Source organism: Scaptodrosophila lebanonensis, unplaced genomic scaffold (genome assembly GCF_003285725.1).
Source record: "Scaptodrosophila lebanonensis strain 11010-0011.00,11010-0021.00 unplaced genomic scaffold, SlebRS2 tig00000131-arrow-arrow-pilon, whole genome shotgun sequence".
NCBI lineage: Eukaryota > Metazoa > Arthropoda > Insecta > Diptera > Drosophilidae > Scaptodrosophila > Scaptodrosophila lebanonensis.
Window position 1 is genome coordinate 1,165,670 of NW_022060584.1, and position 17,766 is coordinate 1,183,435.

Genomic DNA, 17,766 nt, shown 5'->3' on the forward strand with positions numbered 1-17,766 from the left:
AGGCGGGTTAGTTTACACAGCTCGTTTGGGAAAGTTAATTTACCGAGAATCAAGCTCGAAGAACGGATGGAAGATGGTTCTAAAAAGCCGCCGTCGTTCTGTAACTCGATCGTTGACACACTTCAGCTTTGATTTCAGGGAATTATGTTTTGAATAAAAAAAGGAACGAATGCCGTCGCCGCAACTCACGGATTTGCCATGCAAACTGACACAAAATGTTGTAATTACTAGAAAGGAGCAGCAGCAGAAGGAGGGGGAGGAGGAGGAACAGTAAGGACACCCCCATAAACTGCCTAACTAACCGCAAAGTGCTGTGTGCAATATGATGCCAGGCTACATTTTTATTATTATAAAAATTAGGCTTAGCTTGTCTGATGCGCACGTGCAATGGCAAATGGACAGAAATTAAGAGCACTAAGCGCCCCCGAAACATAACCTCCGCCTAACCTATGACATATTTTCTTTCCAAATTGAAATCAACAATGGGCTAAACACAATGTACATCGAGCGCAGGTTCGAGAGGCATTTAAAAAAATTTAACGCTCTTCCGCACGTTCACGTCAAATGCCGAACAATGGCCAAGAGGCAAGAGCTTGTTCCTGGACGAAGATGAGGGTGCCAAGCGAGGTGCTGGCACTTACAAAGGACCCGTCAGTTGGGCACAGACTAGACGGCAGTTGAGTCGACTCGTCATCATTTGGGGACGGACGCTGACACACACACACACACACACACTCAGTCTCTTGAAAGGCAACCTGCGTCCAAAAATGATGATGTCAGAAGGATTCCAGCTAAAGCGACTTAATTGCATATTCGTCATACAGTTCAAGAAATTATGGAGTACCAGTGGCTCCAAGATTCGCAAATCTAATCGTATTAAATTATCCATTAAAGTCCTTTGTGGTAAGGGGTCGCATTCTGTATACCCTTTTTATTTTGACTTAACTAAGTAGTGGTTGAGTCGTACTACTAGTAGTTCCAAAAGGAAAATTGTTTTATGTATCGAAAACAAACATCGCTAAGGCTAAAATGTATGCCATGAAGATCCTAAAATGTTGACATCGATGCATCGACTTTTCAAACAAAATTAGAAGTTTTACACAATTGGTTCTTTCCGATAAAGTCCTATATAAGAATATAAATGTCAAAGAACTTGTTTTTCACTTTATTTAATTATATATAATTATGTATTCCATAATAATGGAATAATGTATATTAAGGTAAATTTGTTTGACTTCAACAACTAATGCTTTAGCTACCTATACTTATTATAATTTTGAAGTTTTTGATAAGTCTCTTAAATCTTTAGGCGGGATGTTCGAAGGACCGATGTGTGGAGTAGATCCAAATCATTGGGCTTACATTGAAACATCGAAGAAAACAATGTCGAGCTAAAATCGAAAATAATAGTTTGCATAAAAGTAAATTTAAGTCGATATTTATTTACACTTTTTAAGGCAATACTTACTAATATAATAAACCATATCTAATAACAATAAACGATGAAAATCGTTCCCATATTAGATTTTATCAGTTCGTTGTCGAATGTTTGAAATTTCGGAGTAGATAGGTGGCTCAATACACTATTCCGGGTTTTTTTTTTTTTGTAATTTTAAATACTCCAATCAACTTAAAGTTATGTTTGTGTTTAAAAATCATTAAAAATCCTACATTTTTGTTTTAATCGCATGTCGCCGTTTTAAAATTAAAAATATTTTTTTGTACTTATATGTAGCTTTTGAATTTATTTATTTCTTTATTTATTAACCTTATCAGGTTACTTTTAACTTATTACGCTAGTCATTACATTTTTAATTATATCAAGCTTATTAAGTTGTATTCATACTTAATATTAATTTTAGTTTTACCATTGAACATTTTTATAATTCTTTTTATTCTTTATAATTATATGTATTTATTAGAATTGTTTCAGTTTTATATTTAATCTATTTTTGCTACTAAACTAATAATGTTATGATTTTTGGTAACGTCAATTTAGTTAATGTTTTGCAAGTGTACTTGAATCTTAACTCTAAAGTGCGTTTCGCTGCTGATTGTTTTCAGGTTTAATCTTCACTTTGGCTTTATTACAAGAATAAAAAAAAATGTTATCTTAAATGGCTAGGAGTGTATAGGATAATAGATAAATAATGTTAAATCGGGAGGTAGATTGATCAAAAAAGAAAAGGTTAAAAAGTAAGATAATTAGATTATAAGTATTTATTTACGCAGATTAATCTAAACAATAAAAGGAGAACGTATTAGCTTTAGATATTTTAACCTCCTTTCTTATATACATATATCTGAATAAATAACTTTTAAGATGGGAAAGAGGTCGCAAAACTAGAATGTTCTGCCTAATTAGTAACAGTTTTGTTCTTCATACGTACGAGTATATTGGAATCATTAAAAGATATTTTAGTGCAGTGTAACTAACCAAGCACTCTTGTTCTCCCCCTTCTATTACCGCTACAAGCCTACTCCTTCGCCAAGCCTAATGCGCCCGCTTTGGGGCTTTAACCTAATAATGATGTTCGACTTACTTTGCGTGACTTATTTTATTAATAAAACGAGCAAATTTGTCTTGCTTTTTGGTCGCTATCCGGGCATCGTTGTTGCCATTATTGTTTTTCACAGCGCCAGCATCCAAGTGCACCCTTCTCAGCTCCCTCCCTCACTCCCTCACTCGCTCACTCCCACGACACCCCTGCCACCATCTTGCTTGTTTTCAATATCTGGGCGAGCTTGCGAAAAGGACAACTAGCTGCTCTAATGGCCATACCCAGAGCTACGTGAACGCTGATTGGTTGGAAAAAGGACACACCCTCTCTGTTGTGGTAGAAGCGCGTGCGGTTGGCGCTCTGCTCGCAGCTGGAATTGGGGGCTGTGTACCGTTATGCCAATTGCCCGGACAACCCGACTGCTGAGTGCTGACTTCCTGACTGTTGCCTGGCTTCTTAAATTGAATTACTGCCAAGTATTTGGCTAAAATTACGCGCGTACGTTGCCTATTTGTATGAGCTGGCAATGTGGAATATTTTTCATATCGTATTCCTTTTCAGCTCCTTTCCTGCTGAATTTCCAGCGAGGCCTCATTAAGAGCATGTTTTCTTTCTCATTATGAAATTGTCAATGAAAACGTGTACTGTAAAAATCACTGAGAATAACCGAGAATTTAAAGAACTCGCGAATTTGTGATGGCTTTCGCTCAGTTTTAAGAAAAATTAAATTAAATAATATACAAATGAAATAAAAATACAAAATAGGGAATCTCTGACCCGGTGGGTTAGGATTTATTAGCCATCGTCAGTTGTTCATAAGTATATTCAAAATAAGAGGAAGATAATTTCTCGTTTTTCTGCAAGGACAAGACCGAGGATAAGACTAACTAAAAGAACAGAAAAATGGACACTCCCGACAACTTCAATATTCATTTGACAGACATTAAATTTAGAAACAGAAAGAGGAATAATTACAATAGATTTGCAAATTTATTTTATTTACTCTTTATTATTATTTATTATTTATTTTCTAGTTCAGAAAAAACTTCATATATCACATTATTATACTTGTATTATTATTCCAATTTCTTTTCGATATTGTTATTACATTATTTAAATCTTTGTAGCACGGGTTGGAAGAATCGTGAATAGATTCATACAGTGACTGTAAATAATAGAACTTGTGGCTGATTACTTTAAATTAATATTTTTTTCATTTATGCTCCAGTTACTACTGATGCTAGTAAAATTACTAAATATTATAAAAGAATTTAAAATAGGTTGAATGGTGTAATTCCTATTGGTGGTCATGACGTTCTTTTAAAAAAAAGTTTAAGAAACGGAATTAAAAATTCAGCTTTCGATACAAAACTTAACATAATGTATCAGTAACTAAAAGCGTTTTGATTTTGTAAAAAAAAATAAATAAATAAGTATTAAAAGAATAAAGAGCAAGCCATATTGTTTCCCAAATATAAGAGTTTTTCCTAATAGCGTGAAGTGTTATTTTTAAGCAAAGTGCTAGAAAATGTCGGTTCTGGATCGAATCGAACCCAATTAACCACAAAAGCAAAAATTGATGAATTGAAATAATTTTTGACTAAAATTGAATATTTAGTTGGTTTTATATTTTTCTAAATGTTTAATTAAATCTTAACATTTCTATGCAATTACATAAAATGGGTGTTTTTTTTCTTAGAATAAATGTACTTTTTCGATTAAAGGTTAGAGACTATTTTCTACAAGTTTGTGAAGCAAAAAAAGTCCCAAAATTGATGCATTTATTAGTGTTAATAATGTCTGAAAAGAATGGAACATTCACATACAGTACATTCAATGCTGTAATCACTCTTTTCCTCACTTCTGCGTTTCAACTAAAACAAATTTTCCTATGACAGCTGTACAAGGATATTGTCGATTGATTGTTCCTTCTGCAACTGCTGTTGCATTACAAACTTTATAAAGCTCATAACAAATTAATAGAGCTTGTCTGTGACACGAAATTGCCGGTCACAAACGCTTTCAAATACATTGTTCTATGCCACAAAAACTGGATTTTTTTGACCAAATTCGATATTTTCTGGTCAATCTTTTGGTCCTTTTTATAAATGCTAGCATTTTCATTGTCTTAAGTTCGCTTTTCCATAAATATTAAATAATGTTAAATATTATTGTACAAATACGTATATTTTGAATTAACTTTATAAGCTTTTAAATTAGTTGCATACTTTTGGTATAAAAGAGGAAGAATAATTTATAGAACTGGGGGAGTTTTGGGGTTAATCATAAATGCAGGTTTAATTAAAAATGGACTTAAATATTTCTCGCAACCGATAGCTACTGTATGGGTGAGTATTTAAAGCGTATCTTAGTACAGTTGTGTATGCAGAATAAAGCTGCTTACTAAGTGGCCGTTACGCATACGCATCGTTGTCGCTTGTCGTGCTTTTTCTTTTGTCTTTGTCGTTGTTGTTGTTGTAGTTTGCTGCTGAAATGCAGGAAAAGCAGGTGGGTTGTCAGTCAGTCCGTGAGCCATCAATCAATAAATTAATTATAATAATTGTGGCATTTAATGAACTTAATGCATGCACATCAACGCACGATGATGAACGGACAGAGAGACACACAGATGGCCTGGCAGACAGAAAGACAGACAGACAGTTGGACTGAGAGACATAGGCTGGGAATACAATGGCGGCCATGAAGCGTTAATTATGGGCAAAATGGCGATGTATTGTATTTGTCGTTGTTGTTGTTGATGTTGTTGTTTTTGTTGCGCTCCGACTCTGCAGGTAACTGATTGTTGAGTGGCATAGTTTTGGTTATGAGGCAACTTATTTGTGGTTAACATGCGGGCACAAGAGCTGACTGCCTGTCAATTAGAACTAAGCTCAGGAGTATTTAAACAAGCATGCACACACACATATATGTATGTATGTGTGTGAGTGAGTGTGTGTGTGTGTGTGTGTGTGTGTGTAGGCCCAGTTGGTAGAGATGCCAACGTTATTTGCCAGCAAATGGTGCAAATGGCTAAATTGCAGGCAAACGGACGAACAGACAGACGGACAGACAATCAGACAGTAATTTAGTCAGCTCGACAGTTAGCGAGAGAGCGAGTTGTGCGAGCGAGACGACTATATTAACGCCATGCAAATGGGGGTGTGTTTTCTCAAAAGGATCGCATGTGTGTGCCTGTTGGTGTGGCATCTAAGTTTTTGGGCACCGCAATGGCAACAAACTGCAATAAAGGCAACAGGGGTTGCACTCAGCTAACTGTAGAATGGGCAAGGACCTGAGCAGTAGTAGAAGAAGAAGAAGCAGTAGCAGCAGCAGCAGCACCAGGAATAGCATCCTAGCCGTAGCAGCTCAGCTCGTTTAGAACGATTTGCTGGTTGATGTGCGGTGATTGCCACAAACTCAACGCAACCGTCAACGAGTAAACAACATAAGCGCGCAATACGACGCGACCGACGCGACGCGACGTAACACGCATAACGCTAACGACACGCATGGACATGTCAACACTTAATGAGAACAGTGCCAGTGCAGAACTAGCGACGGCAACCGCCTCCGCATCGTCAGTGGCAGCGGCGGCAGCCACACCGACGGCAACTGGCAATGCCAAAGGCGCGGCAACGACTGCCACAATGCTTGCCACTAAAACGCCATTCTCCATCGAACACATACTATTTCAAAATTTAAATAACAACAATAACAATAACAGTAATAACAATAATCAACAAAAAGGTGCCAAGCAATTAGTAAAAAACAGTGCTAGACCGAGCGCTTATGATAATAATAGAAATTTAAACCATCACCCAAACACAACCACCACAACAACCACAGCCAGCACGGAAGGTACGGCAACGGGGCCCAACATAAGGCCCAACCATAGTCCCAATCATATGGTCTATGCCAGTGACGAATATGCCAAGTCCTTCAACAGTCAACGGTGCGTTTTGTTAGCTTAAGTGGAAATTAGAAACATCAATTTAATTTTAATTATATATACATATGTACAAATATTGTAAATACAAATAAGTGTAAATAGTGTAGATAGTGATACCAATAGGTGTGTTAGTGGGTGAATATTAGAAACTTAAAGATCATTCTATATGCATATAGTCTATGTTCAAAAGAAGAAGTGTAAGACTTCAAGATTAAATATATTTCATATTCAAAAGATAAAGTGTAACAACAGCTGATGAATCGAATACTTAGCTTTTGTGTTGAGTGCTATAAGAAAAGTCTAATTAGCAGTCATACTGGCTGGGACTATTCGGGTTTTTCAACTATTCCTATGTTTAACAGCTAATATAACAATTTAATGTCATCTGATTTGATTACTGATTGCCATATATATTTAATACCTTGCAATATCCCAGTGTATGTTTGTTTCAAAATGCAATTTGTTTTGTGGCATTGTTTTACAAAAATTCTGTGTTATTGTAAAAAAAACTCATATTAGTTGTCCCTGTCCAGTTCCTTTATCTATTAAATTATATCAAAATTAAATCCAATAATTTTATCATTTTACAATATAATCTCATCTGATGCCATTTGGAACGATAAAAAAAGAGTATTGTTTAGTTCAAGCTTTCCTACCACGCTAGAAAACTTATTAATTGGAAATTCTTCTTTATTGGAAATTTAGTTCTTAATTTTCATAAATAGGTCTGATTTTTTATCGTTTATGGGTCAAATTTACTTTGCAAATTCATTCATTAATTCACATTGCGAAGATTAAGAGAACTCTTCAAATATTAACTGGAGAAGACCAGGTCTGGTACACTGATAATCGAACTTTAAAATTAAACTTAATCTTTATTGATCAACTAAACAGAAAGATAGAAAGATATAGTATTAAAGCAGTATTAGAGACAGTGGATTAATTTATTAGCTTTAGTGGAAATGAAATCATAAATTCTCATTAATCATCTATATTAAGAGGAGCTTTTAAATTCACAATTGGTGAGTATTTTAAAACTAACATATTGAGAGCTGGGTAACTGATTAGTTAATTTAACTCAAGATGACAGGAAGATAGAGTGAAAATATTATTAAAGGAGTATTAGAAGCTGAGGCCAAAATTCTACAATTCTCGAAGATAAACATTGGTAGATTAATGCAAAATTTGATTATATACATTTAATATTTAATTTATGTCTAGGAAAGTGAAATGAAAATGCCGTCAAAGCGTTAGAGAAAAATATATTGAATAAATTTTATAATATCAAACCTATGCTCCCAAGTTAAGGTCTCTGAACAGATGAAGTAAAGTTGAAGGTTTAATTAAAAAATATTTCGTGGCCACCCAAGATTAATACAGATCCGGTATTATAATGAATAATGAAAACTAATAAATTAATAATCTCGTTTAAGGAACTTTTATTGTTGCTAATTTTACATCCTTCACTGAAAAGAATAGCGGTTTATGTTTTTGGTTTGCAAAACATTTCATCTTTTTGGCGGACACAAATCATTTATCAATACCGACCATGTTAGTACTCTATACAGTTGTCATAGAAACGATAAAATTTAAACAAGTTCTTCTAACAAAAACTTGTTTATTTATAGAGAGATCGGAACTATGATTTCATAACACTAGAAAGCAATTTCCTTACGTTAGACACCAATTAAGAATTTATTAATCAAAATAACATAACTTTTGACCTAATCAAAAGCTAGACAGTTAAGCTCCAATATTCACAAGTTGTCCCTGTCTTTGGATGTTTAAGACTTTCCAATTTTGTGCGCTGCTGAAATTGACTTTCCAATCAAATCTAAGCTTTTACTTTTTCAAATTCGCCAAAGGTGAAACATTTGTTTTTCACAATAGGATTCATACAGAATGTGACGGAGTTACCAAAAGTTCTTCACGGTCGTACATAAAATCATGCTACTTAGTGTCTAAGAAAGGTATAGCTAGCTCATTGGAACATAAATAGGTTAGGTTTGTTTACGTTGGTGGATCAGCGTTGGCAGTTCCACATGGCCGGAGAAGGTCTCTAGTACAGGCTGGTAATTGGAGTTACTAATCCATTGGCATCTTACGGTGTATTAAAAACAGGGAAAAAACAGAGAGACAAGCATGTGCACGTTATGTGTATATTACCAGTGTTGGACAGTGGCAGAGGTTTCTTGCAATTGCCTTCAGTTGGCGTGGGAAGGTACTTGGAGGAATGGGGTGAGATTCTGGTCTCTACAATGTGCAAATGTAAGGCGATGCTTCAATCGGCATGGGAACACAAATTTAGTCATTGGAATAATGTGTACATCAATCTATTAAGATGTTGTACTTAGCAATGATAATACAAATTGTATCTAAAATGTGCTTTTCAAATGGTGTTCTATATATTATTCATTCATATATTCAGTGCGCATCAGCAACGCGTCGCCGCTGCCACACATTACACCAATTTGCCGCCTGGTCCGGGACAAGATCCAATTTCAACGGCTCAACAAATGTCGCCAGGTTCGGTGGGGCCGCCACCAGGACCCACTCCCGGTGGACCGCCACCAGGTGTGCTTTATCCGAGTGCCGCGTATAGTGATCATGGATTCTTGCAAATGACCCTCGGCTACTTGTCTCCCTCGTCGGGCACATACAAGTCAGTGGATCCGTACTTTCTGTCCCAAGGTAGGTGGGAGCTTTGGCCATTAGTGACACCAAAAGTTTGCCCAACCATGCAACAAGTCAATTATGAAAACTATAATGCAATTATATATTATTTCCATCGAAATTGGCAGCCAGGCTGTTTGGGAGCTCACCCTTTTTCGGAGCACCCGGCTGTGTGCCCGAATTGGCTTTGGGCCTGGGCATGGGTGTGAATGCATTGCGCCATTGTCGACGTCGCAAGGCACGCACTGTGTTTAGTGACCCCCAGCTGGCGGGACTGGAGAAACGCTTTGAGGCCCAACGCTATCTCTCAACGCCCGAGCGGGTCGAGTTGGCCACCGCGTTGGGTCTGAGCGAGACGCAGGTCAAGACGTGGTTTCAGAATCGCCGCATGAAACACAAAAAGCAGCTGAGGCGACGCGACAATACAAATGGTAAGTGGTATCCCCTGGGAGGGTTATGGGCATGTCTTCAAGAAGTTTTTCAAAGACTTTTGCCTTTGGCCAATTAGCTTGAAAACTTGTGGCCGGCGCTGCGTTTTAAGTTTTCGCACAAATTAAATTAGTTGTACAATTTTTGGCAATTTCCCGCAGAGCCCGTTGACTTCTCACGCACAGAGTTGGGCAGCAGCAGCAGCAACAACAACAATAGTAACAGCAGCAAGCAGCGCTCGGAAAGTGGCATGTCCTCAGATGCCAAGCAATGCAAGATGGCGGCCTATAAGGCAGCTGCGGCTGCAGCTGCATCAGGAGCGGGCGGGGGCACAGGTGCTGGGGCGGCTGTTGGCGCCCAACAGTCCCCCCACAATCCGCAACAGCTTCAAATGCTGCGCAGCAATATGAACGCCGACGGAATGTGTTTTCTCCAGCACGGCTATTCCACGGACGACTATTCGGACCTGGAGGCGGACAGCGAGGACGAGGACAACTCGAGTGATGTGGATATAGTGGGCGATGCAAAGCTATATCAGCTGACCTAGATCAGCACCAGCAACATAAGTCTGTACATAAAACCATCAAGTTATGGATGAGCGTCAATCTAGTCACAGTTATGCATTATAATTAGCATTTAGGGATGGGGGACCGTATTGTTTAAAATATTTTAGTTCTCAAACACCAAACACAACTTGCATAACTATCTGATAAAAGGTATGTTGTTTGATGTCTTAAGCATTCAGAAGCTATAATTTAGAAGCGGTTTTGCTAAATAATATAATAGATGAATAAACAAGTGGTTCTTAAATGTTTATAAATAAGCAAAGACAATTTTTTTATTGAATTTAAAATTTTATGTTAATTATTCACCATTTAAAATATGTAGAATATTTATTTTAAATTTAATTTGTTTTCAATCTGCTTAGAAATATTTAATTTAAATTCTTAATTATTTAGTAGTTCTGAAACGGATATTTTAAAATCTCTAAAAACGTATATTTAACAATTATAATATATTTAAGAACAATTCTAATAAACCAAATATTTATGAACAATTTCAAATATTTCAAATACGTATTTCTTTAATGTTGAAATATTTTAAAACATTGAATTTCATTTTAAATCTATAAAAATATTTAATGATATTTTAAATAATTGAAAACATTTATTTGGCGGTATTTTTTTAATAAATTGATAAATAAAATGAAATATATTACAAATTATAAAAAGGTCATTTGGATTCCATTTGTAATAATTTTAATAAATACTACAAAAAACAATTTAAATTATAAAATGTAATAAAAGGAAGTTCTAAATATTTATGTACATTTTTCATATTATAAATATTTATTTAAATTCTAATTATTCAAAAATATTTAATAATATTATTCATCCATTTGAGTATTAAAAAATATTTATTTCAATTTATTATCAAAAAATTAAATTTTCTAAACATTCCTTTGCATTTAAAGTGATTTGAAAACGTTCCAAATAAATTATTAAAAGTTTTAACTGTGCCGCCAAAATATTAAAGCTTCTACAAATTAGATTTAGTAGTACTGCTGATTTCCATGTAACTCAAAGTAGGAAACCAACAACTGCATATTATTATTTAAATTAAAATGCAATATTTAAACCAAGAGCCGTAAAACACACAGAATCAGTATCATAAAATGCGTGAAAATTGAAAACATGCCTTGAAAATTAAAAATATGCTTTGTTGTATTTTATCGATTGACAGATCTGTTTTATAAACTCGGTTTCTATAAAGGATTCTATAATTGAAGCTCCGATAGAGATTTCTTCAAGGCAGCCCATGGATATTTTGAACTGAATTGAATGAAAAATGCCTGAAAATATCGAAAAACATTAACAAACTCTTATTTGTTAAGTATTTTTAGTTACGAATTGTACAAGAAATTGTTATTTTAGGTCCCTAGTAGTAGTTAAGATTTAAATATAGTGATTGTATTCGAGTACTTCCATTTTAAGAAATATATATATGTCATTCACTCTCTCCACTTCACTTTGAATATTGGTGCGAAAATCAATGACTGGATTGTTTCGTTCCCGAAAAATGCGACTACGACTGTACGAGTACAGCATGCAATCAAATCTAATTGAGTGTCCCAACAACAACAAAAAAGTGGGCACTAATAAGGTTAAACGACGCTCATTGTGTAGGGTTGAACGGGTGGCCCAACACCACCATGCCACGCCCCGACAGGATGAAAAGGATAAGTGGGTGTTTACAAAGTATACTGAGTAGCGGCTGCGCTCGCAACAATGACTGAATAATTAAGGGTTTACAGCCCAGCCATTTAGTGTGAAACTTTGTTTTTCTCTGAAGGACGAAACGTACACAAAAATGCTGACATGAAAGCTGAAAATAAGGTAACGAATCAAAAAGAAAAAATCTACAATTTTTAATTAGTCGATACAAATAAGTGTTTAAAGTACACTCAGCTTGAAAACTCTTAAAAACTCTTAAAAACTCATCTTTGAATACTTCTTTTTTTATAAATTAAAACAAATTTAACATAGAATTGCGGCTTGATTTAAAAAACATATACAATCATTTAAATGATGTATATTTGGGAGAAAAATGAACCTTCTTAAAATTAATTACAAATGTAGTGAGCATTAAACTTAGAAACATTTAAATTACCCGCATTCCTCTAAAAAAACCATCAACCATCTCATAAATCCAGATATAATACGCAACTGTTCAGATTAATACGTACGTTTATTGAACAATAAAATTCATGTGCGCTCTATAATGAATCAACAAAGAAATCTCCTGCCTATAACCGCTCCAATATTGTCTTTATCGCTGATATCCTTTCAGTACTTTTTTGGTATTTTTGTAGGCAGAACCGCTTGGTTGGATACGATGGGAACTATACCTTGTTCTTGAAGTTCTTGAAGTTACTGAGCCCATTCGTTTTTTTAGTCTTTGTAATTGCCTCGTATATGTACATTTCTGGCTTCTCTGGCTTTAAGTAAAAGTCCTATAAACGTATTTTTAGAACGCGAAATAATTGATAATCGCATTGGATTCTATTTTGAATTTTGTAATACTTTTTATTTCAATAGATTTTTAAAATTTCTTTCTATTTCTTTCTTTTTTTTTTGCTGTGTTCCATGGTCTACTTCAAAGTTTTTATTTTTTATAAAAAAAAATAGAATTGTAATTTGTGTTTTTATACGAGTATACCCGACAAAGATTTCCTGTATGATTTCCGAAATTAAATACAAGTACGTTAATTTTGACAAACCATTTTTGAAATCGGTACGAATCACACACCAAGAGACCTTAAACACTCCTAAAATTATAAACGATCGAAAAAGCTGTACTGTAGAGCAACTTTTTTGTCATTGCCTAGGTAAGTCCTTCCTAAATGATCTATAGGTATACCAAGGAAGCCAATAAAATCATAAGACCAAGATTGTTACATCGCATCTCAATGGATCTCTTTACAAATGGCTTCAGCCATTTCAACTCAACCTAAACAATAGTCTCAGCATGAAACTAATTTTAATATATTTAGTCGCTTCATTTTAAATTAAATAATAATAGCACAAAGATATTTCTTTATTTATTTACATTGTTCTAACTTAGAATTAATCCGAATTGCTTCGTTAATTTATAGCCAAAGCAATGAAGGCGAGCAGCAGGCTGAGCACAAAGATATAAAATTGCACAGTTTTTAAAAAGTGCCTTTAAAACTATTAATTCTATTACCAGAATACAAATAATTGCTGCCACAACAAGAGCCCAAAGCTATTGCGTTGCTCCTATCACATTTTTTACCAACTATGGATGCTTTCACGTTGGCGCATACAAGTCCCTACCTTTTTCTGCAATAAAGGTGGGCAGAAGGTCATTAGTGACACCAAAAGTGTACGGGCTGTACTGACCAACTAAACAGGCAACAAGTCAATTATGAAAACTATAATGTAATTATTGGCTTTTTCCATGACAATCTGTGTGGAAGTTCGTCCTGTGTGCCCGAATGGACTTTGGGTCTGGGCATGGATGTGACTGCATTGCGCCATTTAGTGTTTAGTGACCCCCAGCTACCGGGACTGGAGAAACGTTTCGAAGCCGAACGCTATCTCTGACCGCCCAGGCGGGTATACTTACCCACAGCGTTGGGTCTGAGCGAGACGCAGGTCAAGACGTGGTTTCACAAAAGCAGCTGAGGCGATGCGACAATACAAATGGTAAGTGGTATCCCCTGGGAGGGTTATGGGCATGTCTTCAAGAAGTTTTCAAAGACTTGCCTTTGGCCACTTACCCTGAAAACTTGTGGCCGGCACTGCGTTTTAAGTTTTCGCACAAATTAAATTAGTTGGCATTTTATGTAAATAGTTGGCAGATTCTTCACCCCCATAGATTTCCTCTCTATACAATAAATATCGGAAATAATATTCAAATGAAAAACAAACTTATTTTTATGCTTTTTTAATTGAAATGAAAAATTTAAAAATTATTGAAAACTAACTATTACAGCATTTATTTTAAGAATGCGTTAAAAATTAATGTTTTTTAACAATTACAATAAAGATAAGATATTTAAATATTTTTAACAACAAATGGAAATATGTAACAGGCAGAAGGGAACATCGGCGACCCCATAAAGTAAATATATTTTTAGTCAGCATAACGAGAGAATTTGATCTAAACAAGTCCGTCCGTATGTTCTTCCGTGTGTCCGCCTGGATGAACGCTTGGATTTCGGAAACATCTGAGAACACTGACTTTAAAGCTATTTCATAAACAACAAGTAAAAAAGCTAAAGTCGGGTGTCCCGACTTTGAAATACTCTGTACATATGTTTACAATAATTATAGAAAATAAAATAATTAAGAAAATAAAAAAAAATTGGATCGATTTTACCTCTCTCGGTATTCGAACTCACGTAAAGGGTGTATAATTGCACATTTACATAGCAATTGCGTCTGTGTGAGTGTATGTATGCCTATGCGCATCTATTCGTGTCTGTGTAAGCATTTTCGCAGTCAACCAAATAGCAACATCAACAACAGCCGCGGGCAGCGCTTGAGCAGCGCTGCAGCAGCGCTGCATCAGCAAATATATTTATGGCTATAACTTCTTGTTTAATTCGAAATTCCAAGAATTGCGGGAGTTACGATTTGCGGGGTAGAGGGGGGAGGGAGGGGAATTCCAAAATATACATTTTCTGCGTATTCACATAAGGCATCTGGGACTAAAATTTGGTGTTCCTAGGTCTTATAGTCTCCGAGATATAGGCGATTATACGAATGGAAAATCGGGAAAACCCCCATAGGGGGGAAGTGGGGGGGAAAATCAAAAAAATAAAACAAACTCGTATAGAATACACACATAACGCATCTTTGTGCAAAATTTGGTGTCTCTATCTCTTATAGTCTCTGAGATCCAGGTGTTCATACGGACGGACAGACGGACAGACAGACAGACAGACAGGGCTAGATCGACTCGTCTCGTCATGCTGATCAAGAATATATATACTTTGTGGGGTCTGCCACGCCTCCTTCTGCCTGTTACATTTTTCAGCTCCCGCAAACCTAATATACTCTTGTACATTTCATGTACAGACTATAAAATGTAAAATTTCGTAATACTATTTATGAGTAAATTGATTTTATACATTGAACATAATTTCAATTTCAATTTCAAACTTGTAGAAATTAATTTGACTTTATTTTCTAGTTTGTATAAATAGTAACGTTATCCGGATTCGTTTCAGTAACATTAAATAATTAAAATGTGTACTCCTATATATGTATGAAGTGATATTGAGTTCAAATAATTGGATTAGAAGTGGTTGGTTTCAGAATAGCACAGACATGCATAATGGTCGGTACACTTTCAGTTCAACAGCACAGCAACATGTGGCAGATCTTCCAAAAAGGTTGGAGAGACATCCGGTCCCGACGTCATCGCATTTTCAAATTCCAATAAAAGATTATTCCAAAATGTCAACACATTTTCGATTGCTTCTGCCGCTTGCTCTTAACAAATATTCATTTCCATTCAGTATAAGATGATTATTCAACATTCATTTTTGGCTTGATCATCATTGTAGCTTCACCAAAAATCCAATTATTGATGTTATTAAAGGAATTGAAATGAATACAAAATCAACTTACGATGCCTCTCAACTACATGGGCATACGATTTGTTATAAGAACTATTGCATACATCTGGAAAGCCATCCCACCACTTTTATCAATACAAGATAGAACGCTACAGTCGAGCAAGCCCGACAGTAAAATACCCTGTACTCTCCACAAAAAGGAAAATTATTTTAAAAAGTTTAATAAATTTAATTAAATAAAAAATATTCAACACACATACAGAATCGTGTCTCTGCGTGTTTATATGCGTGTATGTATGCAGCACAAAGTTGGACCACAGCAGCAACAACAACCACAGCTGCGGGCAGAGCTTCGGCAGAGATTATATTTATGGCTATAACTTTCTTCATAGTTGAGCTATCATGGAACTTGGCATACAGACACATAATCACTAACGGGATGTAGTTACCAAATTTTAGTTAGAAATTCAAAAAATTACTGACTATCTCGGACTTAGCAGAATCTAGATATGTACCAAATTTGGTTATCCTAGCTCTTATACTTTCTGAGATCCTTGCGTTCATACAGACGGACGGACAGACGGGCATGGCTATATCGACTCGTCTTGTCATCCTGATCAAGAATATAGTATGTATATACTTTGTGGGGTGTGCCACAGGGAATAACAACATTAAATTATAAATATTTAAATAATTTTGGAAACTTGTCTTTCTTATGTTTGTAGTACTCGGTATTTAAGAGTTGGGTCAACTCTAGCATTTCTGTTTTGTTTATACACAAACGAGTACTTCATTAGTTTTGCTTTGATCCTCTATAGTTGTGAAAGACACTTAACGCCACTATATGAATTGTGATACAACCGTAGTGTGCAATTTGTTCTTTATACATATTGCTACGTTATATATTTTTACTTTCTATATTTTTTTTTGACGTCATTTGCCGGGTACAAAGTACATCTTGGCATTATGCTGCTACCAACGGAAGTATACATATATTGGATTAGCTATAATATTGTTCTTGTACTACTGTTTTTATTCATATAATATATTTGAATATGTGTATTTTTTGTATGTTCTAGACGATAGACGTGTTTTGATCAAAATATATGTAGTTCTTAAAAATCGGGCTGACCATATCACTGAAATACAACTCAATGTCGTCGCAATGACAGCGAGTTGAAGAGTAGCGGTGTAGAAAGAGAATCAGAGCGTAATCTTAGGGTTAATCGATTAGCTTTTCAAACATTAAATTACCCACTCTTATCTCAACATAGGTTTTGTTGATTGAAACAAAGTCCTTTAGATGTGACAAAGCAGCAACAACAACAGCTGCAGACAGAACTTAAGGGAAGATAACATTCATAAATAAATAAATTCATAAATTGATCCATCTTGATGAAACTTAACTTGGGAAAGTGCCCACAACATAGAAAAAACGTTGATGTTGAAACACTACTCAGCATATCTCAAAGATACTTTTGTTTTGAATCCAGTGGCAATGGAATGTCAGCATAAAACACAGTTTCCAACACTCAGCATTCGCCAACGACCATACCACGCTGAATACATCGGTTCTCGTCTGATCACCGAAATTAAGCAGCGTCGGGCGCGGTTAGTACTTAGATGGGGGACCGCTTGGGAACACCGCGTGTTGTTGGCATCATCAGCCCGATGAACAAACTTTTTGCTGCCACTGGTCAATTGAATTCAGTAACAATCGAGTGTTAATACGGCTTATGGACGGACAGCTAATCTTTGCATTTTCGAATTCCACTGGCGATGATTTATTAAATTCTGTTGACTATAGAATTAATAAGGTGCATCTTCTTGCTCTGTGGATTTTTTACATGTTTCAATATTTTGTTTTTTATCAAAAGTTATGAAAAAATGTATAACAAATAGCGATTATTGTTTTCAAAATTCATTCCATATATTTGTTTATTCTTAAATCTATATTTTTTAAGTATTATTCTTTATTTGAAATCTGTCCTAAGTTAGACAATTATTTTTTATTTATTTTTAAATTTCAATTCATTAAAAAAAATATTTTTCAGTAAATCCTGCATGCAAAAGTAAACGAAACTCTGAAATATTTGTCATTTACT

At 35.3% G+C, this 17,766-nt stretch overlaps 1 protein-coding gene and 1 non-coding gene across 2 annotated transcripts; both read left to right on the forward strand.

The window, feature by feature from the left end:
* Nucleotides 1-6,148: 6,148 nt before the first annotated feature.
* On the forward strand, nucleotides 6,149-10,099 carry LOC115629072 (brain-specific homeobox protein). The gene is made up of 4 exons (XM_030525388.1): nucleotides 6,149-6,453; nucleotides 8,879-9,141; nucleotides 9,252-9,554; nucleotides 9,714-10,099. Exons 1-4 carry the CDS (start codon nucleotides 6,149-6,151, stop codon nucleotides 10,097-10,099), a joined length of 1,257 nt encoding a protein of 418 aa, XP_030381248.1.
* Nucleotides 10,100-17,202: 7,103 nt separating this feature from the next.
* On the forward strand, nucleotides 17,203-17,321 carry LOC115629080. The gene has a single exon (XR_003995865.1). It is a non-coding gene; the product is annotated as a 5S ribosomal RNA (ribosomal RNA).
* Nucleotides 17,322-17,766: the final 445 nt, after the last annotated feature.